Source organism: Oncorhynchus kisutch, linkage group LG30 (genome assembly GCF_002021735.2).
Source record: "Oncorhynchus kisutch isolate 150728-3 linkage group LG30, Okis_V2, whole genome shotgun sequence".
NCBI classification, from domain to species: Eukaryota; Metazoa; Chordata; class Actinopteri; order Salmoniformes; family Salmonidae; genus Oncorhynchus; species Oncorhynchus kisutch.
In genome coordinates, this window is record NC_034203.2 from 48,320,938 (window position 1) to 48,348,208 (window position 27,271).

General features: G+C 43.7%; 1 protein-coding gene across 1 annotated transcript in view; it reads left to right on the forward strand.

Annotated features, from left to right (window-relative positions):
* Positions 1 to 209: 209 nt before the first annotated feature.
* Positions 210 to 27,271, forward strand: part of LOC109884049 (collagen alpha-1(VI) chain-like) — a 76,909-nt gene continuing 49,847 nt past the window's right edge. Inside the window, 9 exon segments of the mRNA XM_031810018.1 lie at positions 210 to 450; positions 8,326 to 8,455; positions 17,094 to 17,294; positions 18,091 to 18,250; positions 23,968 to 24,081; positions 25,824 to 25,844; positions 25,950 to 25,970; positions 26,589 to 26,633; positions 27,070 to 27,123. Coding sequence (XP_031665878.1) covers positions 360 to 450; positions 8,326 to 8,455; positions 17,094 to 17,294; positions 18,091 to 18,250; positions 23,968 to 24,081; positions 25,824 to 25,844; positions 25,950 to 25,970; positions 26,589 to 26,633; positions 27,070 to 27,123 — 837 coding nt within the window. The 5' untranslated portion in view covers positions 210 to 359.

Genomic DNA, 27,271 nt, shown 5'->3' on the forward strand with positions numbered 1-27,271 from the left:
ACAATGGGAGAAGATCTCACTAATACAAAGCCCTAGCAAGGTCCCATGGTTCCTGTAAGAATCTTGTGTTTCTTAGGAAGATGGGCAGTTTTGCAGCTATAACGGGCTAGTTACAGTTTTCAGAATTCAACAGAAATCTTCAGATTATTTATCCGTGAATTCCACTCCTCCTCTTCTCAAGGCGTTCCGTCCAATGCGCGCTCCCGGGTTGGCTCGGGGGTTGTAACCGACTAACGGAATTAGAACATTGACAGAGCTCCGGTTTCATCCATCTTCTGAAGTTCAGTTCGGAGGTTCGGGTTGGAGACGGTTTGGGGTGATTTGGGTTTGAAAGTTGAGTGTTAACCGAATAAACAGCCATGGAGGCTCGTGGAGTTCTCTCCGTTCTGTGCGTCGGTGCGATGTTTGCCGTGGCGCTCGCACAGCAGACCGACAGACCCAAGTTCTGGGGTGAGTTTATAAAGTTAATGTTTCTAGATATATAAAAAAAACAGACTTATGTTCGGGTTGACCAGTATTATCTGTCTGTGTATGCTATGTCATTAAGACGGACCCAAGCAATCTCTTTGGGGTTGAGAAACAAGTTAAAAGCCACAGAGAGAGAAAACGGGGTATCTGTGTCTTGGCCAGATGTTTAGATGGAAGTTAGCTATAGCCTATGTCAGAGCTAAAGCAGGTTTAGTAAGATATACGATGCTAAAATCATAGCTAATGCCTGGCATAAACTAGCTGGTCTGGTCGTTGGTCCTGCTGTAGGTAATCTACAGTCTACCTAGCTATCACAGCTGCAGATGCTCAGAGAGGGAGTTGTCCTATGCACAGATCTAGGATCAGCTAACCCTCCCCACGTCCTAACCTACCACTAGGGTGTCTGGGGATTGAAACTGGCTATAGATCAGTGTTAGGGGCCACTTAATTGCTAATCAATCAATCATTCAATATTTCAACCAATCAATCAATGTGGCTTTTTGAATTGAAATGGAAACCATAGGAAAGTCAATGAAGATTTAACATGTAGGACTTGCCTATGATCAATGTTCACTGAGGCTGTACCCGCTAAGTTACAGTTATAACAGTGGTTTACTGTGATCACTGAGGCTGTACCCGCTAAGTTACAGTTATAACAGGGGTTTACTGTGATCACTGAGGCTGTACCCGCTAAGTTACAGTTATAACAGTGGTTTACTGTGATCACTGAGGCTGTACCCGCTAAGTTACAGTTATAACAGGGGTTTACTGTGATCACTGAGGCTGTACCCACTAAGTTACAGTTTTAACAGTGGTTTACTGTGATCACTGAGGCTGTACCCGCTAAGTTATAGTTATAACAGTGGTTTACTGTGATCACTGAGGCTGTACCCACTAAGTTACAGTTTTAACAGTGGTTTACTGTGATCACTGAGGCTGTACCCGCTAAGTTACAGTTATAACAGTGGTTTACTGTGATCACTGAGGCTGTACCCGCTTTAAGTGATAGATTTAATAGTGGTTTACTGTGATCAATGAGGCTGTACCCGCTAAGTTACAGTTATAACAGTGACCAAGTAGGCAACTGTGGATATTTGATCATAATGTAGGTCTACCAGAGTGGCCAACCATCAAAAACAATGGAGAAAAATGGATCCCATAACATGTTAACATGGAAATAGCTGTTCTGTCATTCAGCCTATCGTAGCAGCCAAAGTGTGGTGTTCAATGTAGGTCTACATTCCATCAGACTTTTGAAGAAAATCATGAAGGGCTTGACATTAACCTGTTTATCCACTTGTCCTTCAGACGAAGACGTGACTGAAAATGTTTTTGTGTTGTTTGATGAAAAAAAGGAAACAGAATAAACGTCATTATTATTCCGATACCATTATTACAGAGAATCCTAAAAGGATGCTACCCTCTGCCTATTATCTTGTTCAAGACCATCTCAGAATACAACACTGCCCCTTTAAGACATAAAAAAGCTCTTTACCTTACAGATGAAATGTACAGATTGAATGTTCTTGTAGGAAGCAACCACTCCACAATTGTTGAGTATACATTTGCTATAACTGGGATAATAACTCACTAACTAGCAAAGAATATGAACAACAGGTGGCTACATGCATCTCTCGCTTTGATCTCAAACAAGCACATCTACTCACGACCGCTCATGCTGTTAACACAGTCCAGTTCTAAGTGAATGGAAAAGATCCAAATATGAAAATGGCTATTTGCATATAGGTCTATTGCAGCTCTGATTGGTTATGGTGCACCAGTCTGTGTAGAGTATGCCTGTCAATGCAGTATTCCAATGTGCTCTGCCTACAACAAAATTTCTTGCACAGTTCAACTGAAATCAAATCAAAGTTTATTTCTCACCTGCGTCAAATACAGCAGCTGTAGACCATACAGTGAAATGCTTACTTATAGGCTCTAATCAGTTGTGCAAAAAAAGGTATAAGTTGAACAATAGGTAGGTACAAAAATAAAAACAACAGTAAAAAGACAGGCTATATACAGTAGCGAGGCAGACACCGGTTAGTCAGGCTGATTGCGGTAGTATGTGCATGTAGATATGGTTAAAGTGATTATGCATATATGATGAACGGAGAGTAGCAGTAGTGTAAAAGAGGGGTTGGCGGGTGGTGGGTGGAGGGACACAATGCAGATAGCCCGGTTAGCCAATGTGCGGGAGCACTGGTTGGTCGGCCCAATTGAGGAAGTATGTACATGAGTGTATAGTTATAGTGACGATGCATATATGATAAACAGAGAGTAGCAGCAGCGTAAAAAGAGGGGTTGGGGAGCACACAATGCAAATAGTCCAGGTAGCCATTTGATTACCTGTTCAGGAGTCTTATGGCTTGGGGGTAAAAACTGTTGAGAAGCCTTTTTGTCCTAGACTTGGCACTCCGGTACTGCTTGCCATGCGGTAGTAGAGAGAACAGTCTATGACTGAGGTGGCTGACAATTTTTAGGGCCTTCCTCTGACACCTTCTGGTATAGAGGTCCTGGATGGCAGGAAGCTTGGCCCCAGGGATGTACTGGGCCGTACACACTACCCTTTGTAGTGCCTTGGGGTCAGAGGCTGAGCAGTTGCCATACCAGGCAGTGATGCAACATGCTCTCGATGTTGCAGCTGTAGAACCGTTTGAGGATCTCAGGACGCATGCCAAATCTTTTTAGTTTCCTGAGGGGGAATAGGCTTTGTTGTGCCCTCTTCACGACTGTCTTGGTGTGTTTTGACCATTCTAGTTTGTTGTTGATGTGGACACCAAGGAACTTGAAGCTCTCAACCTGCTCCACTACAGCCCCGTCGATGAGAATGGGGGTGTGCTTGGTTCTCCTTTTCCTGTAGTCCAGAATCATCTCCTTAGTCTTGGTTATTTGAGGGATAGGTTGTTATTCTGGCACCACCCAGCAAGGTCTCTGACCTCCTCCGTATAGGCTGTCTTGTCATTGTCGGTGATTAGGCCTACCACTGTTGTGTCATCTGCAAACTTAATGATGGTGTTGGAGTCATGCCTGGCCATGCAGTCGTGGGTGAACAGGGAGTACAGGAGGGGACTGAGCACGCACCCCTGGGGAGCTCCAGTGTTGAGGATCAGTGTGGCAGATATGTTGCTACCTACCCTCACCACATGGGGGCGGCGCGCCAGGAAATCCAGGATCCAATTCCAATTCCTCCTTTGGTTGTCTTTCCTTCCAGTTCTCTGCTGCCCATGACTGGAACGAATTGCAAAAATCTCTGAAGCTGGAGACACATCTCCCTCACTAACTTTAAGCACCAGCTGTCAGAGCAGTCTACAGATCACTACACCTGTACTTAGCCTATCTGTAAACAGCCCATCTGTCTACCTACCTCATCCCCATACTGGTATTTATTTATTTATTTTGCTCCTTTGCACCCCAGTATCTCTACCTGCACATTCATCTTCTGCCGATCTACCATTCCATTGTTTAATTGCTATATTGTAATTACTTCGCCACCATGGCCTATTTATTTCCTTAACTTACCTCATTTGCACTCATTGTGTATAGTCTTTTTGTTTTATTTTGTTCTACTGTATTATTGACTGTATGTTTTGTTTATTCCATGTGTAACTCTGTGTTGCTGTATGTGTCGAATTGCTATGCTTTATCTTGGCCAGGTCGCAGTTGCAAATGAGAACTTGTTCTCAACTAGCCTACCTGGTTAAATAAAGGTGAAATATATATATATTTTTTATCCAGTTGCAGAGGGAGGTGTTTAGTCCCAGGTTCCTTATCTTAGTGATGAGCTTTGAGGGGAATATGGTGTTGAACGCTGAGCTGTAGTCAATGAATATCATTCTCACATAAGTGTTCCTTTTGTCCAAGTGGGAAAGGGCAGTGTGGAGTGCAATAGAGATTGCATCATCTGTGGATCTGTTTGGGCAGTATGCAAATTGGAGTGGGTCTAGGGTTTCTGGGATAATGATGTTGATGTGAGCCATTACCAACCTTTCAAAGCACTTCATGGCTATGGACATGAGTGCTACGGGTCTGTAGTCATTTAGGCAGGTTGCCTTTGTGTTCTTGGGCACAGGGACTATGGTGGTCTGCTTGAAACATGTTGGTATTACAGACTCAATCAGGGACATGAAAATGTCAGTGAAGACACCTGCCAGTTGGTCAGCACATGCCCGGAGCACACGTCCTGGTAATTCGTCTGGGCCTGCAGCCTTGTGTATGTTGACCTGTTTAAAGGTCTTACTCACGTCGGCTACGGAGAGCGTGATCACAGAGTCGTCCGGAACAGCTGATGCTCTCATGCATGCCTCAGTGTTGCTTGCCTCGAAGCGAGCATAGAAGTGATTTGGCTTGTCTGGCAGACTCGTGTCACTGGGCAGCTCGCGGCTGTGCTTCCCTTTGTAGTCTGTAATAGTTTGCAAGCCCTGCCACATCCGACGAGTGTTGGAGAAGGTGTAGTAGGATTCAATCTTAACCCTGTATTGACGCTTTTCCTGTTTGATGGTTTGTCAGAGGGCATAGCAGGATTTCTTGTAAGCTTCCGGGATAGAGTCCCGCACCTTGAAAACGGCAGCTCTACCCTTTAGCTCAGTGCGAATGTTGCCTGTAATCCATGGCTTCTGGTTGGGGTATGTACGTACAGTCACTGTGGGGACGACATCCTCGATGTACTTATTGATAAAACCAGTGACTGATGTGGTGTACTCCTCAATGCACTTATTGATACTCCTCAATCGGGAGGATAGAGTTGTGGTCGGATTTACCAAATGGAGGGCGAGGGAGAGCTTTGTTCGTGTCTCTGTGTGTGGAGAACAGGTGATCTAGAATTTCTTTCCCTTTGGTTGCACATTTAACATGTTGATGGAAATTTGGTAGAACTGATTTAAGTTTCCCTGCATTAAAGTCTCTGGCCACTAGGAGCGCCGCCTCTGGGTGAGTGGTTTCCTGTTTGCTTATTTCCTTATACAGCTGACTGAGTGCGGTCTTAGTGCCAGCATCTGTCTGTGGTGGTAAATAAACAGCCACGAAAAGTATAGCTGAAAACTCTCTAAGCAAGTAGTGTGGCCTGCAGTTTATGACAATATACTCTACTTCAGGTGAGCAAAATCTAGAAACTTCCTTAGATTTCGTGCACCAGCTGTTGTTTACAAATATGCACAGACCGCCCCCCTCGTCTTACCGGAGTGTGCTGTTCTATCCTGCCGGTGCATCGTATATCCTGCTAGCTGAATACCCATGTTGTCATTCAGCCACCATTCCGTGAAACATAGGATACTACAGTTTTTGATGTCCCGTTGGTAGGATATTCGTGATCGTACCTCGTCTAGTTTATTGTCCAATGATTGCACGTTGGCGAGTAGTATTGACGGTAATGGCAGCTTTCCCACCCGCCTTCTCCGGGTCCTGACCAGGCATCCGGCTCTTTGTCCTCTGTACCTACGTCGCCTCCTCTTGCAAATAATGGGGATGATGGCCCTGTCGGGTGTTTGGAGAATGTCTTGTGCTTTTTGCTAATTTAAGAAAAATCATTGTCTAATCCGAGGTGAGTGATCGCTGTCCTGATATCCAGAAGCTCTTTTTTTGCCGTAAGATTCGGTTGCAGAAACATTATATACAAAATAGGTTACAAATAACGCGAAAAAATCACACAATAGCACAATTGGTTGGACGCCCTTTAAAACTGCAGCCATTTCTTCCAGCGACATTTTTGCATACTAAGTCTTGCATAGTTTGTTTTGTTTCGGTATGTTACATTGAAAGTGGATAATATTGCGATGATTCGATTCCAATTTCCACAGTAGAGCGAAACGTTGATAGTGTTAACTAAGGGAGAAGCTCAATATCGTGCTTCTCTGCACTAGCTGATATTTCTTCTGCAGTCCGAGGCGCCCGCGCGCATCTTAGAGGGAACATGACTATGACGTCACACTGTGATTGATTTAATTGGTTCTAGAGTATAAAACATGACTATGACATCACACTGTGATTGATTTAATTTGTTCTTGAGTATAAAACATGACTATGACATCACACTGTGATTGATTTAATAGGTTCTAGAGTATAAAACATGACTATGACATCACACTGGGATTGATTTAATTGGTTCTAGAGTATAAAACATGACTATGACATCACACTGTGATTGATTTAATTGGTTCTATAAAACATCATTATACAACAGTTTTTTACTTTGTCTTTATTTTACCTTTATTTTGTAAATGTAAGACTTTTTAAGCCAGTTTAGTCACATTTGGTTGCAGAGGTGGGGTTTTCCATTGAATGAGTGACGATGTGACAATGACAATGTGACGGTAACGATGTGATGTTAACGATGCGAAGATGACGATGTGATATATGACGATTGTGACGATGTGACGTTAATGATGTGACAACGATATGACAATGACAATGTTACGATGATGATGTGATGATGTACAGTGCATTCAGAAAGTATTCAGACCCCTTGACATTTTCCACATTTTTTTACGTTACAGCCTTATTCTAAAATTGATTCAATTGTTTTTTTCCTCATCAATCTACACACAATACCCCATATTCAGACTCTTTACTCAGTACTTTGTTGAAGCACCTTTGGCAGCAATTACAGCCTCGAGCCTTCTTGCGTATGACACAACAAGCTTGGTACACCTGTATCTGGTCTCTCCAGAGATGCTTGATCGGGTTCAAGTCCGGTCAAGCACTCCTGTATTGTCTTGGCTGTGTGCTTAGTGTCGTTGTCCTGTTGGAAGGTGAACCTTCGCCCCAGTCTGAGGTCCTGAGCACTCTGGAGCAGGTTTTCATCAAGGATCTCTCTGTACTTTGAACTGTTCATCTTTCCCTCGATCCTGACAAGTCTCTCAGTCCCTGCCACTGAAAAACATCCCCACAGCATGTTGCTGCCACCACCATGCTTCACCGTAGGGATGGTGCCAGGTTTCCACCAGACGTGATAATTGGCGTTCAGGCCAAAGAGTTCAACCTTGGTTTCACCAGACCAGATAATCTTATTTCTCATGGTCTGAGGGTCCTTTAGGGCAAACTCCAAGCAGGCTGTCATGTGCCTTTTACTGAGGAGTGGCTTCTGTCTGGCCACTCTACTATAAAGCCCTGATTGGTGGAGTGCTGCAGAGATGGTTGTACTTCTGCAAGGTTCTCCCATCTCTACAGAGGAACTCTGGAGCTCTGGCAGAGTGACCAATGTTCTTCGTCACCTCTCTGACCAAGGCCCTTCTCCCCCAATTGCTCGGTTTTGCCAGACGTCCAGCTCTACGAAGAGTCTTGGTGGTTACAAACTTCTTCCATTTAAGGATGATGGAGGCCACTGTGTTTTTGGGGACCTTCAATGCTGCAGAAATGTTTTGGTGCCCTTCCCCAGATCTGTGCCTCGACACAATCCTGTCTCAGAGCTATATGGACAATTCCTTTGACCTCATGGCTTGGTTTTTGCTCTGATATGTACTGTCAAGTGTGGGACCTTGTGTGTGCCTTTCCAAATCATGTCCAATCAATTGAATTCACCTCCAATCAAGTTGTAGAAACATCTCATGGATGATCAATGGAAACAGGATGCACCTGAGCTCAATTTGAAGTCTCATAGCAAAGGGTCTGAATACTATGTAAATAAGGTATTTCTGTTTTTTATCTTTACTTGCAAGAATGTCTAAAAACCTGTTTTTGCTTTGTCATTATGGGGTATTGTGTGTAGATTGATGAGCAAAAACATTTATTGAATCCATTTTAGAATAAGTCTGTAATGCAACAAAATGTGGGAAAAGGGAAGGGGTCTGAATACTTTCTGAACGCCCTGTCTACTGTTTCTGTTCTATGTCATATGTTCATGTTTCCCGTGTGTGTGTTCAGAGTGTCCGGTGGACCTGTTCTTTGTTCTGGACACGTCTGAGAGTGTTGCTCTGAGGGCCAAACCTCCCAACTTCTACATCGACCAGATCAAGAGCTTTACTGAACGCTTCATCATGGAGCTCAAAGAGATGTAAGATACACACACACACACACACACAAGAACACTTCCTCATGGAGCTCAAAGAGATGTAAGATACACACACACCAACACACACACACACAGTGTCAGTGTTGTTGCTGTGGTAATGTGAAAGCTCTTAGTCAAGTCATCAGTTCACCAGAATAAGACCCTAGATAGTTATTGGAAGGGAGCATGAAGATCTCTGTGCCTTTTTCTCACCCTGGGAAGTTCATCATAACTTATTTCATCTGTAGCCTTTAAAAACTGTTTTCCGAGTCGTAGTGGGAGGACCACACACACCATATCATCTCATGACTCCCAAGTTTACTTCCATTTGACGGTTACTGTGCGGCACAAAAATATAAACTAAACATGTTTCATGAGATGAAAAATAAAAGATCCCATAAATTTTCCAAACGCAAAAAAAAGCGTGTTTCTCTCGGCCCACAGACTGAATCCATTATACTCCATCTATCAGCCCACAGACTGAATCCGTTATACTCCATCTATCTGTGTCCCCTCATCTATCAGCCCACAGACTGAATCCGTTATACTCCATCTATCTGTGTCCCCTCATCTATCAGCCCACAGACTGAATCCATTATACTCCATCTATCAGCCCACACACTGAATCCTTTATACTCCATCTATGTGTGTCCCCTCATCTATCAGCCCACAGACTGAATCCATTATACTCCATCTATCAGCCCACAGACTGAATCCGTTATACTCCATCTATCTGTGTCCCCTCATCTATCAGCCCACAGACTGAATCCGTTATACTCCATCTATCTGTGTCCCCTCATCTATCAGCCCACAGACTGAATCCGTTATACTCCATCTATCTGTGTCCCCTCATCTATCAGCCCACAGACTGAATCCGTTATACTCCATCTATCTGTGTCCCCTCATCTATCAGCCCACAGAGTGAATCCGTTATACTCCATCTATCAGCCCACACACTGAATCCTTTATACTCCATCTATGTGTGTCCCCTCATCTATCAGCCCACAGACTGAATAGTTTATACTCCATCTATCAGCCCACAGACTGAATCCTTTATACTCCATCTATGTGTGTCCCCTCATCTATCAGCCCACAGACTGAATCCGTTATACTCCATCTATCTGTGTCCCCTCATCTATCAGCCCACAGACTGAATAATTTATACTCCATCTATCTGTGTCCCCTCATCTATCAGCCCACAGACTGAATCCATTATACTCCATCTATCAGCCCACAGACTGAATCCGTTATACTCCATCTATCTGTGTCCCCTCATCTATCAGCCCACAGACTGAATCCGTTATACTCCATCTATCTGTGATGTTCATCTGACACCCTTATTGATAATATTTGTACTAATTCTTTGAGTAATGTGGCTAATGCAGGTAGGCATTTCTGACCACTTTCCAACCTTCCACTTCTCTTTGGCAGCTGGAAATCAACAGATGGGAATGATTAGTAGCATTAAATGTAGAATATTTAACTAAAGTAATTGTGAGCACTTTAAAATGTTGATTGGGGGTATTTCATGGGAAAATGTTTATAATCAGGCTGATGTAGAGCCTGCTTACCAGACTTTTCCTCACATCTTTCAATTCTGTATTTCACCATTATTTTCCCTACGATAAACCACGTAGGAGAGCAGCAGAAGGTTCAGGAAACCTTGGTTTACAACCGGTCTCAAAAAATACTCAGTTAAAAGTTGTATAAAATGTTTCTCACCAATCCCTCTCCACTGAATTCTGCCAATTACAAAAAGTATAAGAACAAATTTACTCACTTACGTCGGATATCCCCAAAAATATATTTTACTAACACATTCCCAGAATTCTTAAATAATTTAAAGCCAACTTGGAAAATCATCAATCAACTTTTGAATAAGAAAAAGGCATCTACAACCATCTCATCTCAATGTATCTCATCTACAACTATTTCATCTACAACCATCTCATCTCTATGTATCTCATCTACAACTATCTCATCTCTATGTATCTCATCTACAACTATCTCATCTCTATGTATCTCATCTACAACTATCTCATCTCTATGTATCTCATCTACAACTATCTCATCTCTATGTATCTCATCTACAACTATCTCATCTCAATGTATCTCATCTACAACTATCATCTCAATGTATCTCATCTACAACTATCATCTCAATGTATCTCATCTACAACCATCTCATCTCTATGTATCTCATCTCTATGTATCTCATCTACAACTATCTCATCTCTATGTATCTCATCTCTATGTATCTCATCTACAACTATCTCATCTCTATGTATCTCATCTACAACTATCTCATCTCAATGTATCTCATCTACAACTATCTCATCTCTAGGTATCTCATCTACAACTATCTCATCTCTATGTATCTCATCTACAACTATCTCATCTCTATGTATCTCATCTCTATGTATCTCATCTACAACTATCTCATCTCAATGTATCTCATCTACAACTATCTCATCTCAATGTATCTCATCTACAACTATCTCATCTCTATGTATCTCATCTACAACTATCTCATCTCTATGTATCTCATCTACAACTATCTCATCTCTATGTATCTCATCTCTATGTATCTCATCTACAATTATCTCATCTCTATGTATCTCATCTACAACTATCTCATCTCAATGTATCTCATCTACAACTATCTCATCTCAATGTATCTCATCTACAACTATCTCATCTCTAGGTATCTCATCTACAACTATCTCATCTCTATGTATCTCATCTACAACTATCTCATCTCAATGTATCTCATCTACAACTATCTCATCTCAATGTATCTCATCTACAACTATCTCATCTCAATGTATCTCATCTACAACTATCTCATCTCTATGTATCTCATCTACAACTATCTCATCTCAATGTATCTCATCTACAACTATCTCATCTCTATGTATCTCATCTACAACTATCTCATCTCTATGTATCTCATCTCAATGTATCTCATCTACAACTATCTCATCTCTATGTATCTCATCTACAACTATCTCATCTCAATGTATCTCATCTACAACTATCTCTTCTCTATGTATCTCATCTACAACTATCTCATCTCTATGTATCTCATCTCTATGTATCTCATCTACAACTATCTCATCTCTATGTATCTCATCTACAACTATCTCATCTCAATGTATCTCATCTACAACTATCTCATCTCAATGTATCTCATCTACAACTATCTCATCTCTAGGTATCTCATCTACAACTATCTCATCTCTATGTATCTCATCTACAACTATCTCATCTCAATGTATCTCATCTACAACTATCTCATCTCAATGTATCTCATCTACAACTATCTCATCTCTATGTATCTCATCTACAACTATCTCATCTCTATGTATCTCATCTACAACTATCTCATCTCAATGTATCTCATCTACAACTATCTCATCTCTAGGTATCTCAATGTAGACGCTCTTGGCATCTTTTTAGATTTATCCAAAGCGTTTGATACGGGTTGATCATGAAATATTACTTTCTAGATTGCGTTATGGTTTTCATGATTATACATATAATTGGTTATATAGTCATGTTTATGATAGAGAACAATGTGTTTATGCAAATGGTTGTGCATCTACCAGGGCCAAGATGTCCTGTGGTGTGACACAGTGTTCAATACCAGTCTAGTTTTTATAGCAGAGGGTTAGTGGTGAGGGTTTAACCAGTCTAGTTTTTATAGCTGAGGGTCAGGATTAGTGGTAAGGGTTTAACCAGTCTAGTTTTTATAGTGGAGGGTTAGTGGTGAGGGTTTAACCAGTCTAGTTTTTATAGCAGAGGGTTAGTGGTGAGGGTTTAACCAGTCTAGTTTTTATAGCGGAGGGTTAGTGGTGAGGGTTCAACCAGTCTAGTTTTTATAGCAGAGGGTTAGTGGTGAGGGTTTAACCAGTCTAGTTTTTATAGTGTAGGGTTAGTGGTGAGGGTTCAACCAGTCTAGTTTTTATAGCAGAGGGTTAGTGGTGAGGGTTTAACCAGTCTAGTTTTTATAGTGTAGGGTTAGTGGTGAGGGTTCAACCAGTCTAGTTTTTATAGCAGAGGGTTAGTGGTGAGGGTTTAACCAGTCTAGTTTTTATAGTGGAGGGTTAGTGGTGAGGGTTCAACCAGTCTAGTTTTTATAGCAGAGGGTTAGTGGTGAGGGTTCAACCAGTCTAGTTTTTATAGCTGAGGGTCAGTGGTGAGGGTTTAACCAGTCTAGTTTTTATAGCAGAGGGTTAGTGGTGAGGGTTTAACCAGTCTAGTTTTTATAGTGGAGGGTTAGTGGTGAGGGTTCAACCAGTCTAGTTTTTATAGCTGAGGGTCAGGATTAGTGGTGAGGGTTTAACCAGTGTAGTTTTTATAGTGGAGGGTTAGTGGTGAGGGTTTAACCAGTCTAGTTTTTATAGCTGAGGGTCAGGATTAGTGGTAAGGGTTTAACCAGTCTAGTTTTTATAGTGGAGGGTTAGTGGTGAGGGTTTAACCAGTCTAGTTTTTATAGCGGAGGGTTAGTGGTGAGGGTTCAACCAGTCTAGTTTTTATAGCTGAGGGTCAGGATTAGTGGTGAGGGTTTAACCAGTCTAGTTTTTATAGTGGAGGGTTAGTGGTGAGGGTTCAACCAGTCTAGTTTTTATAGCTGAGAGTTAGGATTAGTGGTGAGGGTTTAACCAGTCTAGTTTTTATAGTGGAGGGTTAGTGGTGAGGGTTCAACCAGTCTAGTTTTTATAGCAGAGGGTTAGTGGTGAGGGTTTAACCAGTCTAGTTTTTATAGTGGAGGGTTAGTGGTGAGGGTTCAACCAGTCTAGTTTTTATAGTGGAGGGTTAGGATTAGTGGTGAGGGTTTGACCAGTCTAGTTTTTATAGTGGAGGGTTAGTGGTGAGGGTTTAACCAGTCTAGTTTTTATAGCAGAGGGTTAGTGGTGAGGGTTTGACCAGTCTAGTTTTTATAGTGGAGGGTAAGGGTTAGTGGTTGGTTGTAAAGTTGTGTTTATGCAAACGGCTGTACATCTACCAGGGCAAAGATATCCAAGGCCCCGTTTTCCTAAACCCTTCAATGGATTCTACCAGGTCCCAGTTTACCTAAACCCTTCAATGGATTCTACCAGGTCCCAGACAGTTTACCTAAACCCTTCAATGGATTCTACCAGGTCCCAGTTTACCTAAACCCTTCAATAGATTCTACCAGGTCCCAGACAGTTTACCTAAACCCTTCAATGGATTCTACCAGGTCCCAGTTTACCTAAAACCTTCAATGGATTCTACCAGGTCCCAGACAGTTGACCTAAACCCTTCAATGGATTCTACCAGGTCCCAGTTTACCTAAACCCTTCAGTGGATTCTACCAGGTCCCAGTTTACCTAAACCCTTCAATGGAGTCTTCCAAGTCCCAGTTTACCTAAACCCTCCAATGGATTCTACCAGGTCCCAGTTTACCTAAACCCTTCAATGGAGTCTTCCAAGTCCCAGTTTACCTAAACCCTCCAATGGATTCTACCAGGTCCCAGTTTACCTAAACCCTTCAGTGGATTCTACCAGGTCCCAGTTTACCTAAACCCTTCAATGGAGTCTTCCAAGTCCCAGTTTACCTAAACCCTCCAATGGATTCTACCAGGTCCCAGTTTACCTAAACCCTTCAGTGGATTCTACCAGGTCCCAGTTTACCTAAACCCTTCAATGGATTCTACCAGGTCCCAGTTTACCTAAGCCCTTCAATGGATTCTACCAGGTCCCAGTTTACCTAAACCCTTCAATGGATTCTACCAGGTCCCAGACAGTTTACCTAAACCCTTCAATGGATTCTTCCAGGTCCCAGTTGACCTAAACCCTTCAATGGATTCTACCAGGTCCCAGATTACCTAAACCCTTCAATGGATTCTTCCATGTCCCATTTTACCTAAACCCTTCAATGGATTCTACCAGGTCCCAGTTTACCTAAACCCTTCAATGGATTCTACCAGGTCCCAGACAGTTTACCTAAACCCTTCAATGGATTCTTCCAGGTCCCAGACAGTTTACCTAAACCCTTCAATGGATTCTTCCAGGTCCCAATTTACCTAAACCCTTAAATGGATTCAACCAGGTCCCAGACAGTTTACCTAAACCCTTCAATGGATTCTTCCAGGTCCCAGTTTACCTAAACCCTTCAATGGATTCTACCAGGTTAATTCTGAAGACACTGTAATAACCTTCACCCTCTCCACTGCCACACCTCACATAGTCAATTCTCTATCAGATACAGAGGTACCATTCTTATCTTCACATTGCCAAAACATCATCATCCCTCAATAACTTCAAGAGAACACTGGAGGTCAGCCTGATGAACTAAACGACTCTGTAATCTCATCCATGAAGACTGGAGGTCAGCCTGAAGAACCAAACTACTCAGTAATCTCCTCCATGAAGACTGGAGGTCAGCCTGATGAACTAAACTATTCAGTAATCTCCATGGAGATTGGAGGTCAGCCTGATGAACTAAACTATTCAGTAATCTCCATGGAGATTGGAGGTCAGGCTGATGAACTAAACTACTCAGTAATCTCCAAGGAGACTGGAGGTCAGCCTGATGAACTAAACTATTCAGTAATCTCCATGGAGATTGGAGGTCAAGCTGATGAACCAAACTACTCAGTAATCTCCAAGGAGACTGGAGGTCAGCCTGATGAACTAAACTACTCAGTAATCTCCATGGAGACTGGAGGTCATCCTGATAAACCATGAAGACTGGGCGTCTGCCTGATGAACCAATCTACTCAGTAATCTCCTCCATGAAGACTGGAGGTCAGCCTGATGAACCATGAAGATTGGGCGTCAGCCTGATGAACCAAACTACTCAGTAATCTCCTCCATGAAAACTGGAGGTCAGCCTGATGAACCATGTAGATTGGGGGTCAGCCTGATGAACCAAACTACTCAGTAATCTCCATGGAGACTGGAGGTCAGCCTGATGAACCATGAAGACTGGGTGTCAGCCTGATGAACCAAACTACTCAGTAATCTCCATGGAGACTGGAGGTCAGTCTGATGAACCATGAAGACTGGGGATCAGCCTGATGAACCAAACTACTCAGTATTCTCCATGGAGACTGGAGGTCAGTCTGATGAACTATGAAGACTGGGGATCAGCCTGATGAACCAAACTACTCAGTAATCTCCATGGAGACTGGGGATCAGCCTGATGAACCAAACTACTCAGTATTCTCCATGGAGACTGGGGATCAGCCGGATGAACCAAACTACTCAGTAATCTCCATGGAGACTGGAGGTCAGCCTGATGAACCCAACTACTCAGTAATCTCCATGGAGACTGGGGATCAGCCTGATGAACCAAACTACTCAGTAATCTCCATGGAGACTGGGGATCAGCCTGATGAACCAAACTACTCAGTATTCTCCATGGAGACTGGGGATCAGCCGGATGAACCAAACTACTCAGTAATCTCCATGGAGACTGGAGGTCAGCCTGATGAACCCAACTACTCAGTAATCTCCATGGAGACTGGGGATCAGCCTGATGAACCAAACTACTCAGTAATCTCCATGGAGACTGGAGGTCAGCCTGATGAACCCAACTACTCAGTAATCTCCATGGAGACTGGGGATCAGCCTGATGAACCAAACTACTCAGTAATCTCCATGGAGACTGGGGATCAGCCTGATGAACCAAACTACTCAGTAATCTCCATGGAGACTGGGGATCAGCCTGATGAACCAAACTACTCAGTAATCTCCATGGAGACTGGAGGTCAGCCTGATGAACCCAACTACTCAGTAATCTCCATGGAGACTGGGGATCAGCCTGATGAACCAAACTACTCAGTAATCTCCATGGAGACTGGAGGTCAGCCTGATGAACCCAACTACTCAGTAATCTCCATGGAGACTGGAGGTCAGCCTGATGAACCAAACTACTCAGTAATCTCCATGGAGACTGGGGATCAGCCTGATGAACCAAACTACTCAGTAATCTCCATGGAGACTGGGGATCAGCCTGATGAACCAAACTACTCAGTACAAAGCTGTCCACAAGGCAAATGGTGGCTACTTTAAAGAATATAAAATATATTTTGATGTGTATAACACTACTTTGGTTACTTCATGATTCCATATTTGTTATGTCATTGTTTTGATGTCTTCAATATTATTCTTCAATGTAGAAAATAGTACAAAATAAAGGAAAACCCTGGAATGAGTAGGTGTGTCCAAGCTTTTGACTGGTACTGTATATTAGTGGTGTGTTTTTCATATCAGCCCTTTTGGGCTTCCAACCTCACCAGCACACCGTCTTTACCTGTTTTTATCTGCACTGTTTTGTCTTTCACTTATTTTCTTTGGTGTGAATAAATAAAACATAAATAAATCAACAACAACAAAAATACAGACTGGTTTTCTGATCCACACCCCTACTTATTTTTTGAAGGTACTGTGTCTGTGACCAACAGATGCATATCTGTTATTCCCACTCAGTTGAAATCCATAGATTAGGGCCTCAAAGATTTATTTCAGTTGACTGATATCCTTATATGATCTGTAACTCAGTAAAATATTGTTGCATGTTGCGTTTATATTTTGTTCAGTGTTCAATATATCAATATTTGTAACTTTTGTAACTTTTGTAACTTTTCTCTGTGTGTGTTGTTGTTGCTAGGCGCCACCCATGTGACCGGTCCCTGACATGGAACTCTGGAGCGCTGCACTACTCTGATGAGATCATCTTAGTGCGCCAGCTGAGTGACATCGCCACCGAGCGCCAGGCGCTCATCAGTGACATCAAGGGCATCAGCTACATTGGCAAGGGAACACACACTGACTGTGCCATCAAGAGAGGCATCGCTGAGCTGCTCATAGGGTAATACACACATACACGTCATTAGAAAGGCTCATCAGGATGTCTCCCCCATTACTCTCTCTAACTTTCCATTCCCCTCCCTTTCCTCATCTGAATACCAGTCTAATGGTTTCTCTATAGTACCTGTCTAGTGGTTTCTCTATAGTACCTGTCTAGTGGTTTCTCTATAGTACCTGTCTAGTGGTTTCTCTATAGTACCTGTCTAGTGGTTTCTCTATAGTACCTGTCTAGTGGTTTCTCTATAGTACCTGTCTAGTGGTTTCTCTATAGTACCTGTCTAGTGGTTTCTCTATAGTACCTGTCTAGTGGTTTCTCTATAGTACCTGTCTAGTGGTTTCTCTATAGTACCTGTCTAGTGGTTTCTCTATAGTACCTGTCTAATGGTTTCTCTATAGTACCTGTCTAGTGGTTTCTCTATAGTACCTGTCTAATGGTTTCTCTATAGTACCTGTCTAAGTGGTTTCTCTATAGTACCTGTCTAGTGGTTTCTCTATAGTACCTGTCTAGTGGTTTCTCTATAGTACCTGTCTAATGGTTTCTCTATAGTACCTGTCTAGTGGTTTCTCTATAGTACCTGTCTAATGGTTTCTCTATAGTACCTGTCTAGTGGTTTCTCTATAGTACCTGTCTAGTGGTTTCTCTATAGTACCTGTCTAGTGGTTTCTCTATAGTACCTGTCTAGTGGTTTCTCTATAGTACCTGTCTAGTGGTTTCTCTATAGTACCTGTCTAGTGTTTTTTTGTTGTGTGTGTCTCATTACGTTCCTTTTCTATCCGGTGTGTGTGTGTGTGTTCAGGGGCTCCCACTACCAGGAGAATAAGTACATCGTCGTGGTGACGGACGGGCATCCTCTAACAGGTTACAAGGAGCCCTGTGGGGGGTTACAGGAAGCTGCCAATGAGGCCAGGCAACACGGGGTTAAAGTCTTCTCTGTCGCCATATCACCAGACCAGGAGGTACGACACACACACACACACACACACACACACACACCCTTTTAACCTGACCATGGTAACAGTATTTCACTCTGTATAGTTTACTCCGCTACTTGGGTCATTTCTCTTCCTCTCTCACCAAGCCCCGCCCCCTGTAACACAAGGAGCGCAGTTGTTGTTGGTTGAGCACGAGATCATTTGCAGACCGTTTGCATAGTCGATGTCTTCAGTCTGCATGGTCGATGCAGCAAATGCAATAATATGTTGATGACATCAATGCAGCATTCCCCATTGCTTCTTTATAGAAATCCACAAGCATTCTATAATTACTCTATTAGTTTGTGGATGTTACTGTCTGCAAACATCTAGTTCGTCTTTTCCCGTTAGCTGGCAAGCTAATAAATGTACTGCGTCAGAGCAAACATAGCTATCTAATACAGTCTGATACCAGTGCTGGTGTAGGCCTAAATCAGCATGTTGGTTGCAGCAACCAACACGAGAGAGGAATAGGTTAGCTACATGAAGTAAGCCAAAGATTATAGGGGTCCCCTGGGAAACACTGACCAACACTTTGGTTCCTACCATGTCACAATAACACCTCCATAGAGATCTTAATAGTATTAGCACTCCCCTGGGAAACACTGACCAACACTTTGGTTCCTACCCTGTCACAATAATACCTCCATAGAGATCTTATTAGTATTGGCACTCCCCTGGGAAACACTGATCAACACTTAGGTTCCTACCCTGTCACAATACACCTCCATAGAGATTATATTAGTAATCTAATTCCTAGTTCTATGAACGCCTCCCTGGCTTTTTCATTGGTTGTCATGTCAAACAACACTGTGTTCAAAGTACCCACTGTTATTATAATTATATTTCTACTACATAATCATAATAATAATAATATTTCCATGACTACAGCAGTTCACCCAAGTGTTTTGATCTAAATTGCAAGTCTAATCACAATTGCAATATTTGGTTAAAAATAAAAGCCTAGATGTATCGTCCTTATCATGCAGCCCTACGTGGCAGTATGGAAACTTATGGTTGAAGTTGAATTGAACAGTATAAACCAATCAGAATGGAGTAAGACCCATTGAAATCACGTAGAATGTACAGTGGGGAGAACAAGTATTTGATACACTGCCGATTTTGCCGATTTTCCTACTTACAAAGCATGTAGAGGTGCTTTCTAAGTAGGAAAACCTGCAAAATCGGCAGTGTATCAAATACTTGTTCTCCCCACTGTATGTGTTGCCACCCTGAGGTCACTCACTACTCATAAAGCACATTTACAACTTTTATTACTCAACAACATAAAGTATTGTGATATGATATTGGAGACCATATCACCCAGCCCTAGGGACCATATCACCCAGCCCTAGAGACCATATCACCCAGCCCTAGAGACCATATCACCCAGCCCTAGAGACCATATCACCCAGTCCTAGAGACCATATCACCCAGCCCTAGAGACCATATCACCCAGCCCTAGAGACCATATCACCCAGCCCTAGAGACCATATCACCCAGCCCTAGGGACCATATCACCCAGCCCTAGGGACCATATCACCCAGCCCTAGAGACCATATCACCCAGCCCTAGGGACCATATCACCCAGCCCTAGGGACCATATCACCCAGCCCTAGGGACCATATCACCCAGCCCTAGGGACCATATCACCCAGCCCTAGGGACCATATCACCCAGCCCTAGAGACCATATCACCCAGACCAATAGAGGCAATGATGTGGATGTTATGGTGTTGACTTGATGGTGGTTTAGTTGTACGGTTGTTCGCGTGTCACTAATATGGTGTTGACTTGATGTTGCTGTAGTTATGTTGATAACTACAGTATCGATAACTTAAGGTTACTTGCGTAACCCCGGTTCTTGGATATTATGAGTGAGACGACTCACTGTGAGGGATTCACCAGAACAGGCAAGCCCCATACTATTGTGGAGGACTTCTTTCTTCCTGCTGCCGCGGATATGGCTGGGACAATGCTGGGGGAAAAGGCCTTAAAAACTATACAGGCAATTTCTTCATCCAACAACACTGTTTGACGACGCATCAGTGACATGGCAGGAGATGCTTTGAAACAATTACTGCTTCGCATACAAGCCCGTGAATTATATACGTTACATCTGGATGAGTCAACAGACGTGGCGGGCCTGGCACAGCTCCTGGTATATGTTCGTTACGTTTATTAAGGAAGACATCCTCTTCTGGAAACCAGGACAACATGAGAGGAATGGTACCGGACAGCTTTGTGACATCAAATGGACTTTGGTGGTCAAGATGTGTTGGTATCTGTATTGATGGCGTAAAAGCCATGACATGGAGACATAGTGGAGGGGTAACACGCGTGCAAGCAGTTGCTCCGACGCCACTTGGGTCACTGCAGCATCCACCTAGAGGCTCTTGGGTACAGTGCAGCATCCACCGAGAGGCTCTTGGGTACACTGCAGCATCTACCGAGAAACTCTTGGTTGGTCAATTAAGGAAGACATCCTCTTCTGGAAACCAGGACAACATGAGAGGAATGGTACCGGACAGCTTTGTGACATCAAATGGACTTTGGTGGTCAAGATGTGTTGGTATCTGTATTGATGGCGTAAAAGCCATGACATGGAGACATAGTGGAGGGGTAACACGCGTGCAAGCAGTTGCTCCGACGCCACTTGGGTCACTGCAGCATCCACCTAGAGGCTCTTGGGTACAGTGCAGCATCCACCGAGAGGCTCTTGGGTACACTGCAGCATCTACCGAGAAACTCTTGGGTACACTGTAGCATCCACCGAGATGCTCTTGGGTACACTGCAGCATCCACCGAGAGGCTCTTGGGTACACTGCAGCATCCACCGAGAAGCTCTTGGGTACACTGCAGCATCCACCGAGAGGCTCTTGGGTACACTGCAGCATCCCCCGAGAGGCTCTTGGGTCCACTGCAGCATCCACCTAGAGGCTCTTGGGTACACTGCAGCATCCACCGAGAGGCTCTTGGGTACACTGCAGCATCCACCGAGAGGCTCTTGGGTCCACTGCAGCATCCACCTAGAGGCTCTTGGGTACACTGCAGCATCCACCGAGAGGCTCTTGGGTACACTGCAGCATCCACCGAGAGGCTCAGAGTACACTGCAGCATCCACCGAGAGGCTCTTGGGTACACTACAGCATCCACCGAGAGGCTCAGAGTACACTGCAGCATCCACCGAGAGGCTCTTGCTGCCAAAGGAATTTGAAGCTGCCTCTTTCTCAGGCCCAGAAACTAGAATATGCATATAATTCTCAGATTAGGATAGAAAACACTCTAAAGTTTCCAAAACTGTCAAAATATTGTCTGAGTATAACAGAACTGATATTGCAGGCGAAAACCTGAGTAAAATCCAACAAGGAAGCGCTGTTTTTCCTGAAAGCTCTCTGTTGCATTGGATGCCTTGTCTCCATTTAAAGGGATATCAACCAGATTCCTTTTCCTATGGCTTCCTCAAGCTGTGAACAGTCTTTAGACATAGTTTCAGGCTTTTATTTGGAAAAATGAGCGAGAAAGAACCCATCGCGTCAGTGGATGGCTGGGTGCCAGCAGAGTTTTTCATGCGCAACAGCCATTTTCTCTCTCTCTCCTATGGAAGAAGCTACATTACGGTTGACATATTATCGATTATATATTGTAAAAACAACCTGAGGATTGATTCTACGCACTTTACGGATACTATTTTGAATTTTTGTCTGCGATGTCGTGACCGCTCGAGCCTGTGGATTTCTGAACATAACGCGCCAAACAAATGGAGGTATTTTGGATATAAAAATCATCTTTATGGAACAAAAGGAACATTTATTGTGTAACTGGGAGTCTCGTGTGTGCAAACATCCGAAGATCATCAAAGGTAAGCAATTTCATTTATTGCTTTTCTGACTTTCGTGACCAATCTACTTGGCTGCTAGCTGTTTGTAATATTTTGTCTACTGAGAGAGATGTTCTCACATAAATGCTTGTTATGCTTTTGCTGAAATGCTGTATTGAAATCTGACATGCCAGGTGGATTAACAACAAGCTGTGTTTTTGCTGTATCGCACTTGTGATTTCATGAAAATGAAATATTTTTAGTAATTTAATTTGAATTTGGCGCTCTGCAATTCAGCAGATGTTGATGAAAATGATCCCGCTAACGGGATGGGTGCATCAAGAAGTTGTTAAACCAAGGCCCCTGAACTCTCCTGTATTTTCTGCATTACGCAATGATATGGGCAGCGACCATGTAATGCTTTTACAACATACAGAAGTGCGCTGACTACCTCCAATTTGCTTTAAAGAGATGGGTGGGGCTAAAGCTTAACCTCTCTGACGGTAGCGTCCCACCTCGCCAACAGCCAGTGAAATTGCAGGGCGCCAAATTCAAAACAACAGAAATCCCATAGTTAAAATTCCTATTCCTTAAAGATAAACTTGTAAATCCAGCCAGTGTCCGATTTCAAAAAGGCTTTACAGTGAAAGCATACCAAACGATTAAGTTAGGTCAGCACCTAGTCACAGAAAAACACAGCCATTTTTCCAGCTAAAGAGATGAGTCACAAAAAGCAGAAATAGAGATAAAATGAATCACTAACCTTTGATGATCTTCATCAGATGACACTCATAGGACTTCATATTACACAATACATGTATGTTTTGTTCGATAAAGTTCATATTTATATCCAAAAATCTCAGTTTACATTTGCGCGTTATGTTCAGTAGTTCCAAAACGTCCGGTGATTTTGCAGAGAGCCACATCAATTTACAGAAATACTCATAATAAACATTGCTAAAAGATTCAAGTGTTCTGCATGTAATTTTAGATCCACTTCTCCTTAATGCAAACCGCTGTCAGATTTCAAAAAAACTTTACGGAAAAAGCACACCATGCAGTAATCTGAGTACAGCGCTCAGACACAAAAACAAGCCATACAGATATCCGCCATATTGTGGAGTCAACAGAAATCAGAAATAGCATTCTAAATATTCACTTACCTTTGATGATCTTCATCAGAATATACTCCCAGGACTCCCAGTTCCACAATAAATGTTTGTTTTGTTCGATAAAGTCCATAATTTATGTCCAAATATCTCCTTTTTGTTTACGCGTTTAGCCCAGTAATCCAAATTCACTAGGTGCAATCACTAGCTGCAGACAAAGTCAAAAAGTTATTTTACAGTCCATAGAAACATGTCAAACGATGTATAGAATCAATCTTTAGGATGTTTTTAACATAAATCTTCAATAATGTTCCAACCGGAGAATTCCTTTCTATTCAGAAATGCAATGGAATGCAGGTCGCTCTCACGTGTGCGCCTGTGATCACTGTATTGATCTCTATATTGATCTCTGCATTGATCTCTGTTTTGAGCTCTATATTGATCTCTGAATTGATCTCTGTATTGATCTCTGAATTGATCACTGTATTGATCTCTGAATTGATCACTGTATTGATCTCTGAATTGATCACTGTATTGATCTCTGTATTGATCTTTGTATCTCTGTATTGCTATCTGTATCTCTGTATTGATCTCTGTATTGATCTCTGTATCTCTGTATTGATCTCTGTATTGATCTCTGTATATCTGTATTGATCTCTGTATTGATCTCTGTATTGATCTCTGTATCGATCTCTGTATTGATCTCTGTATCTCAGTATTGATCTCTGTATTTATCTCTGTATTGATTTATGTATATCTGTATTGATCTCAAAAGGACACCAGACTGTCAGTGATTGCTACAGACCAGAACTACAGACAGAACTTCACAGCAGCTGACAACAGCAGATCCACCCAGCTACAGACCATTCGCAGCATCATAGATATGATCGTACGTATCACACCCCTCCCTCCCCACACATTTCCTCTCCTCTCCATTTCTCTCCTCCTTTCCCCTCCTCTATTTATCTCCTCCTTTCCTCTCCTCTATTTATATCTCTCCTCCTTTCCTCTCCTCTATTTATATCTCTCCTCCTTTCCCCTCCTCTATTTATATCTCTCCTCCTTTCCCCTCCTCTATTTATATCTCTCCTCCTTTCCCCTCCTCTATTTATATCTCTCCTCCTTTCCTCTCCTCTATTTATATCTCTCCTCCTCTCCTCTCCGTAACTCTCCTCCTTTCCTCTCCTCTCCATATCCTCCTCCTTTCCTCTCCTCTCCATATCTCTCCTCCTTTCCTCTCCTCTCCATATCTCTCCTCCTTTCCTTTCCTCTCCATATCTCTCCTCCTTTCCTCTCCTCTCCATATCTCTCCTCCTTTCCCTCTCCTCTCCATATCTTTCCTCCTTTCCTCTCTCTCCATATCTCTCCTCCTCCTTCCTTCTCTCCTCTCCATATCTCTCCTCCTTTCCTCTCCTCTCCATATCTCTCCTCCTTTCCTCTCCTCTCCATATATCTCCTCCTTCCTCTCCTCTGTTCATCTATACTCCTCTCCCTCTCCCTCTCTACTCCCCTCCCCTCCCTCTCTACTTCCCCCCCCTCTCTACTCCCCTCCTCCTCTCTCCCTCTCTACTCCCCTCCTCTCCTCTCGTCCTCTCTACTCCCCTCCCATCTCTCCCTCTCTACTTCCCCTCCCTCTCCCTCCTCTCCTCCCCTCCCTCTCCCTCTCTACTCCCCACCCTCTCTCCCCTCTACTTCCCTCCCTCTCTCCCCTCTATCGTCCCCTCCCTCTCCCCTCTACTCCCCTCCCTCTCTCCCTCTCTACTCCACTCCTCTCTCCCTCTCTACTCCCCTCCCTCTCCCTCTCTACTCCCCTCCCTCTCCCTCTCTACTCCTCCCCTCCCTCTCCCTCTCTTCTCCCCTCCTCCTCTCTCCCTCTCTACTCCCCTCCCTCTCCCTCTCTTCTCCCCTCCTCTCCCTCTCTACTCCTCCCTCTCCCTCTCTACTCCCCTCCCTCTCTCCCTCTCTACTCCCCTCCCCTCTCTCCCTCTCTACTCCCTCCCTCCTCCCTCTCTACTACTCCTCCCTCCCTCTCTCCCTCTCTACTTCCCCTCCCTCTCCCTCTACTTCCCCTCCCTCTCTCCCTCTCTACTCCCCTCCCTCTTCCTCTCTACTCTCCCTCTCTACTCCCCTCCTCTCTCCCTCTCTACTCCTCCCCTCCCTCTCCCTCTGTTCCTCCTCTCCCTCTCTACTCCCCTCCTCTCTCCCTCTCTACTCCCCTCCCTCTCCCTCTCTACTCCCCTCCCTCTCCCTCTCTACTCTCCTCCCTCTCTACTCCTCTCCCTCTCCCTCTCCCTCTCCCTCTCCCTCTCCCTCTCCCTCTCCCTCTCCCTCTCCCTCTCCCTCTCCCTCTCCTCCCTCTCCCTCTCTCCTCTCCTCCCTCTCCCTCTCTACTCCCCTCCCCCTCCCTCTCTACTCTCCTCCCTCTCCCTCTCTACTCTCCTCCCTCTCCCTCTCTTCTCTCCTCCCTCTCCCTACCTACTCCCCTCCCCCTCCCTCTCTACTCTCCTCCCCCTCCCTCTCTACTCCCCTCCCTCTCTACTCTCCTCCCTCTCCCTCTCTCCTCCCCTCCCTCTCCTATCATTTTAAAGTGTAAATGAGTCTCTCTAACCTCTGATCTATTTTCTCTTACAGACCAATGAGACCAAGGATGTGGTATGTCTTGTCTACCTATGTGACATGTTATTTCTACACTAATCATTACTTCCATTTGTCTGTTTGTTGACATTTCTAACTGTGCTTTTTTCTATTTTTTTCCAGTGCTGTTCTTTTGACTGCAATGTAAGTAGCCCCTAAATCCCATGACCCCCTTATGACACCTTTATAACAGGTTGTAGTGTTCTATGAAGGCTCTCTAAGTGACATAGCAGTATGACCCCCTTATGACACCTTTATAACAGGTTGTAGTGTTCTATGAAGGCTCTCTGAGTGACATAGCAGTATGACCCCCTTATGACACCTTTATAACAGGTTGTAGTGTTCTATGAATCCTCTCTGAGTGACATAGCAGTATGATCCATGATGCCACCTTTATAACAGGTTGTAGTGTTCTATGAAGGCTCTCTGAGTGACATAGCAGTATGACCCCCTTATGACACCTTTATAACAGGTTGTAGTGTTCTATGAAGGCTCTGAGTGACATAGCAGTATGACCCCCTTATGACACCTTTATAACAGGTTGTAGTGTTCTATGAATCCTCTCTGAGTGACATAGCAGTATGACCCCCTTATGACACCTTTATAACAGGTTGTAGTGTTCTATGAAGGCTCTCTGAGTGACATAGCAGTACGACCCCTTATGACACCTTTATAACAGATTGTTGTGTTCTATGAAGGCTCTCTGAGTGACATAGCGGTATGACCCATGATGACATCACTGTTGATGTGTTTTGTCTGCAGGCTAAAGGAGGTCCCAAAGGACCAGTAGGAGACCTCGGGTCCAAGGTGGGGCTCACACACACACACACACACAAGCACGCATGCACGCGCACACACACGAAAACCGGAAGACTTGTGATAGCTCCTAGGTTAATGCCTAGGATTTAGCTCAGTGTGCTAACCTGGTCATCATAGCTAGTGTCTGATTAGCTCCCCAGGTTAATGCCTAGGCTTTAGCTCAGTGTGCTAACCTGGTCATCATATCTAGTGTCTGATTGTTGTCATTGTGTATTATTGTTCTTGAATTCTAATGCTCCACTCCTCTCTCCTCCCTCTCATACTCTCTCCTCCCTCTCCTCCTCTCACTTCCTCTCTCCACCTCTCTTCCTCTCTCCTCTCTCCTCCCTCTCCTCCTCTCACTTCCTCTCTCCACCTCTCTTCCTCTCTCCACCTCTCTTCCTCTCTCCTCTCTCCTCCCTCTTCCTCTCCTCTCTTCCTGCAGGGTGAAACAGGTAGACAGGGGATGCCAGGCGAGAAGGGAGACATCGGGGTAGAGGTGAGTACCTGTGAACACACACGGGTCTGCTATTAACCCCAAACATCTGCTCTGTTATTAACCTATAGAATCAGGTCTGTTATTAACCTATAGAATCAGGTCTGTTATTAACCTATAGAATCAGGTCTGTTATTAACCCATAGAATCA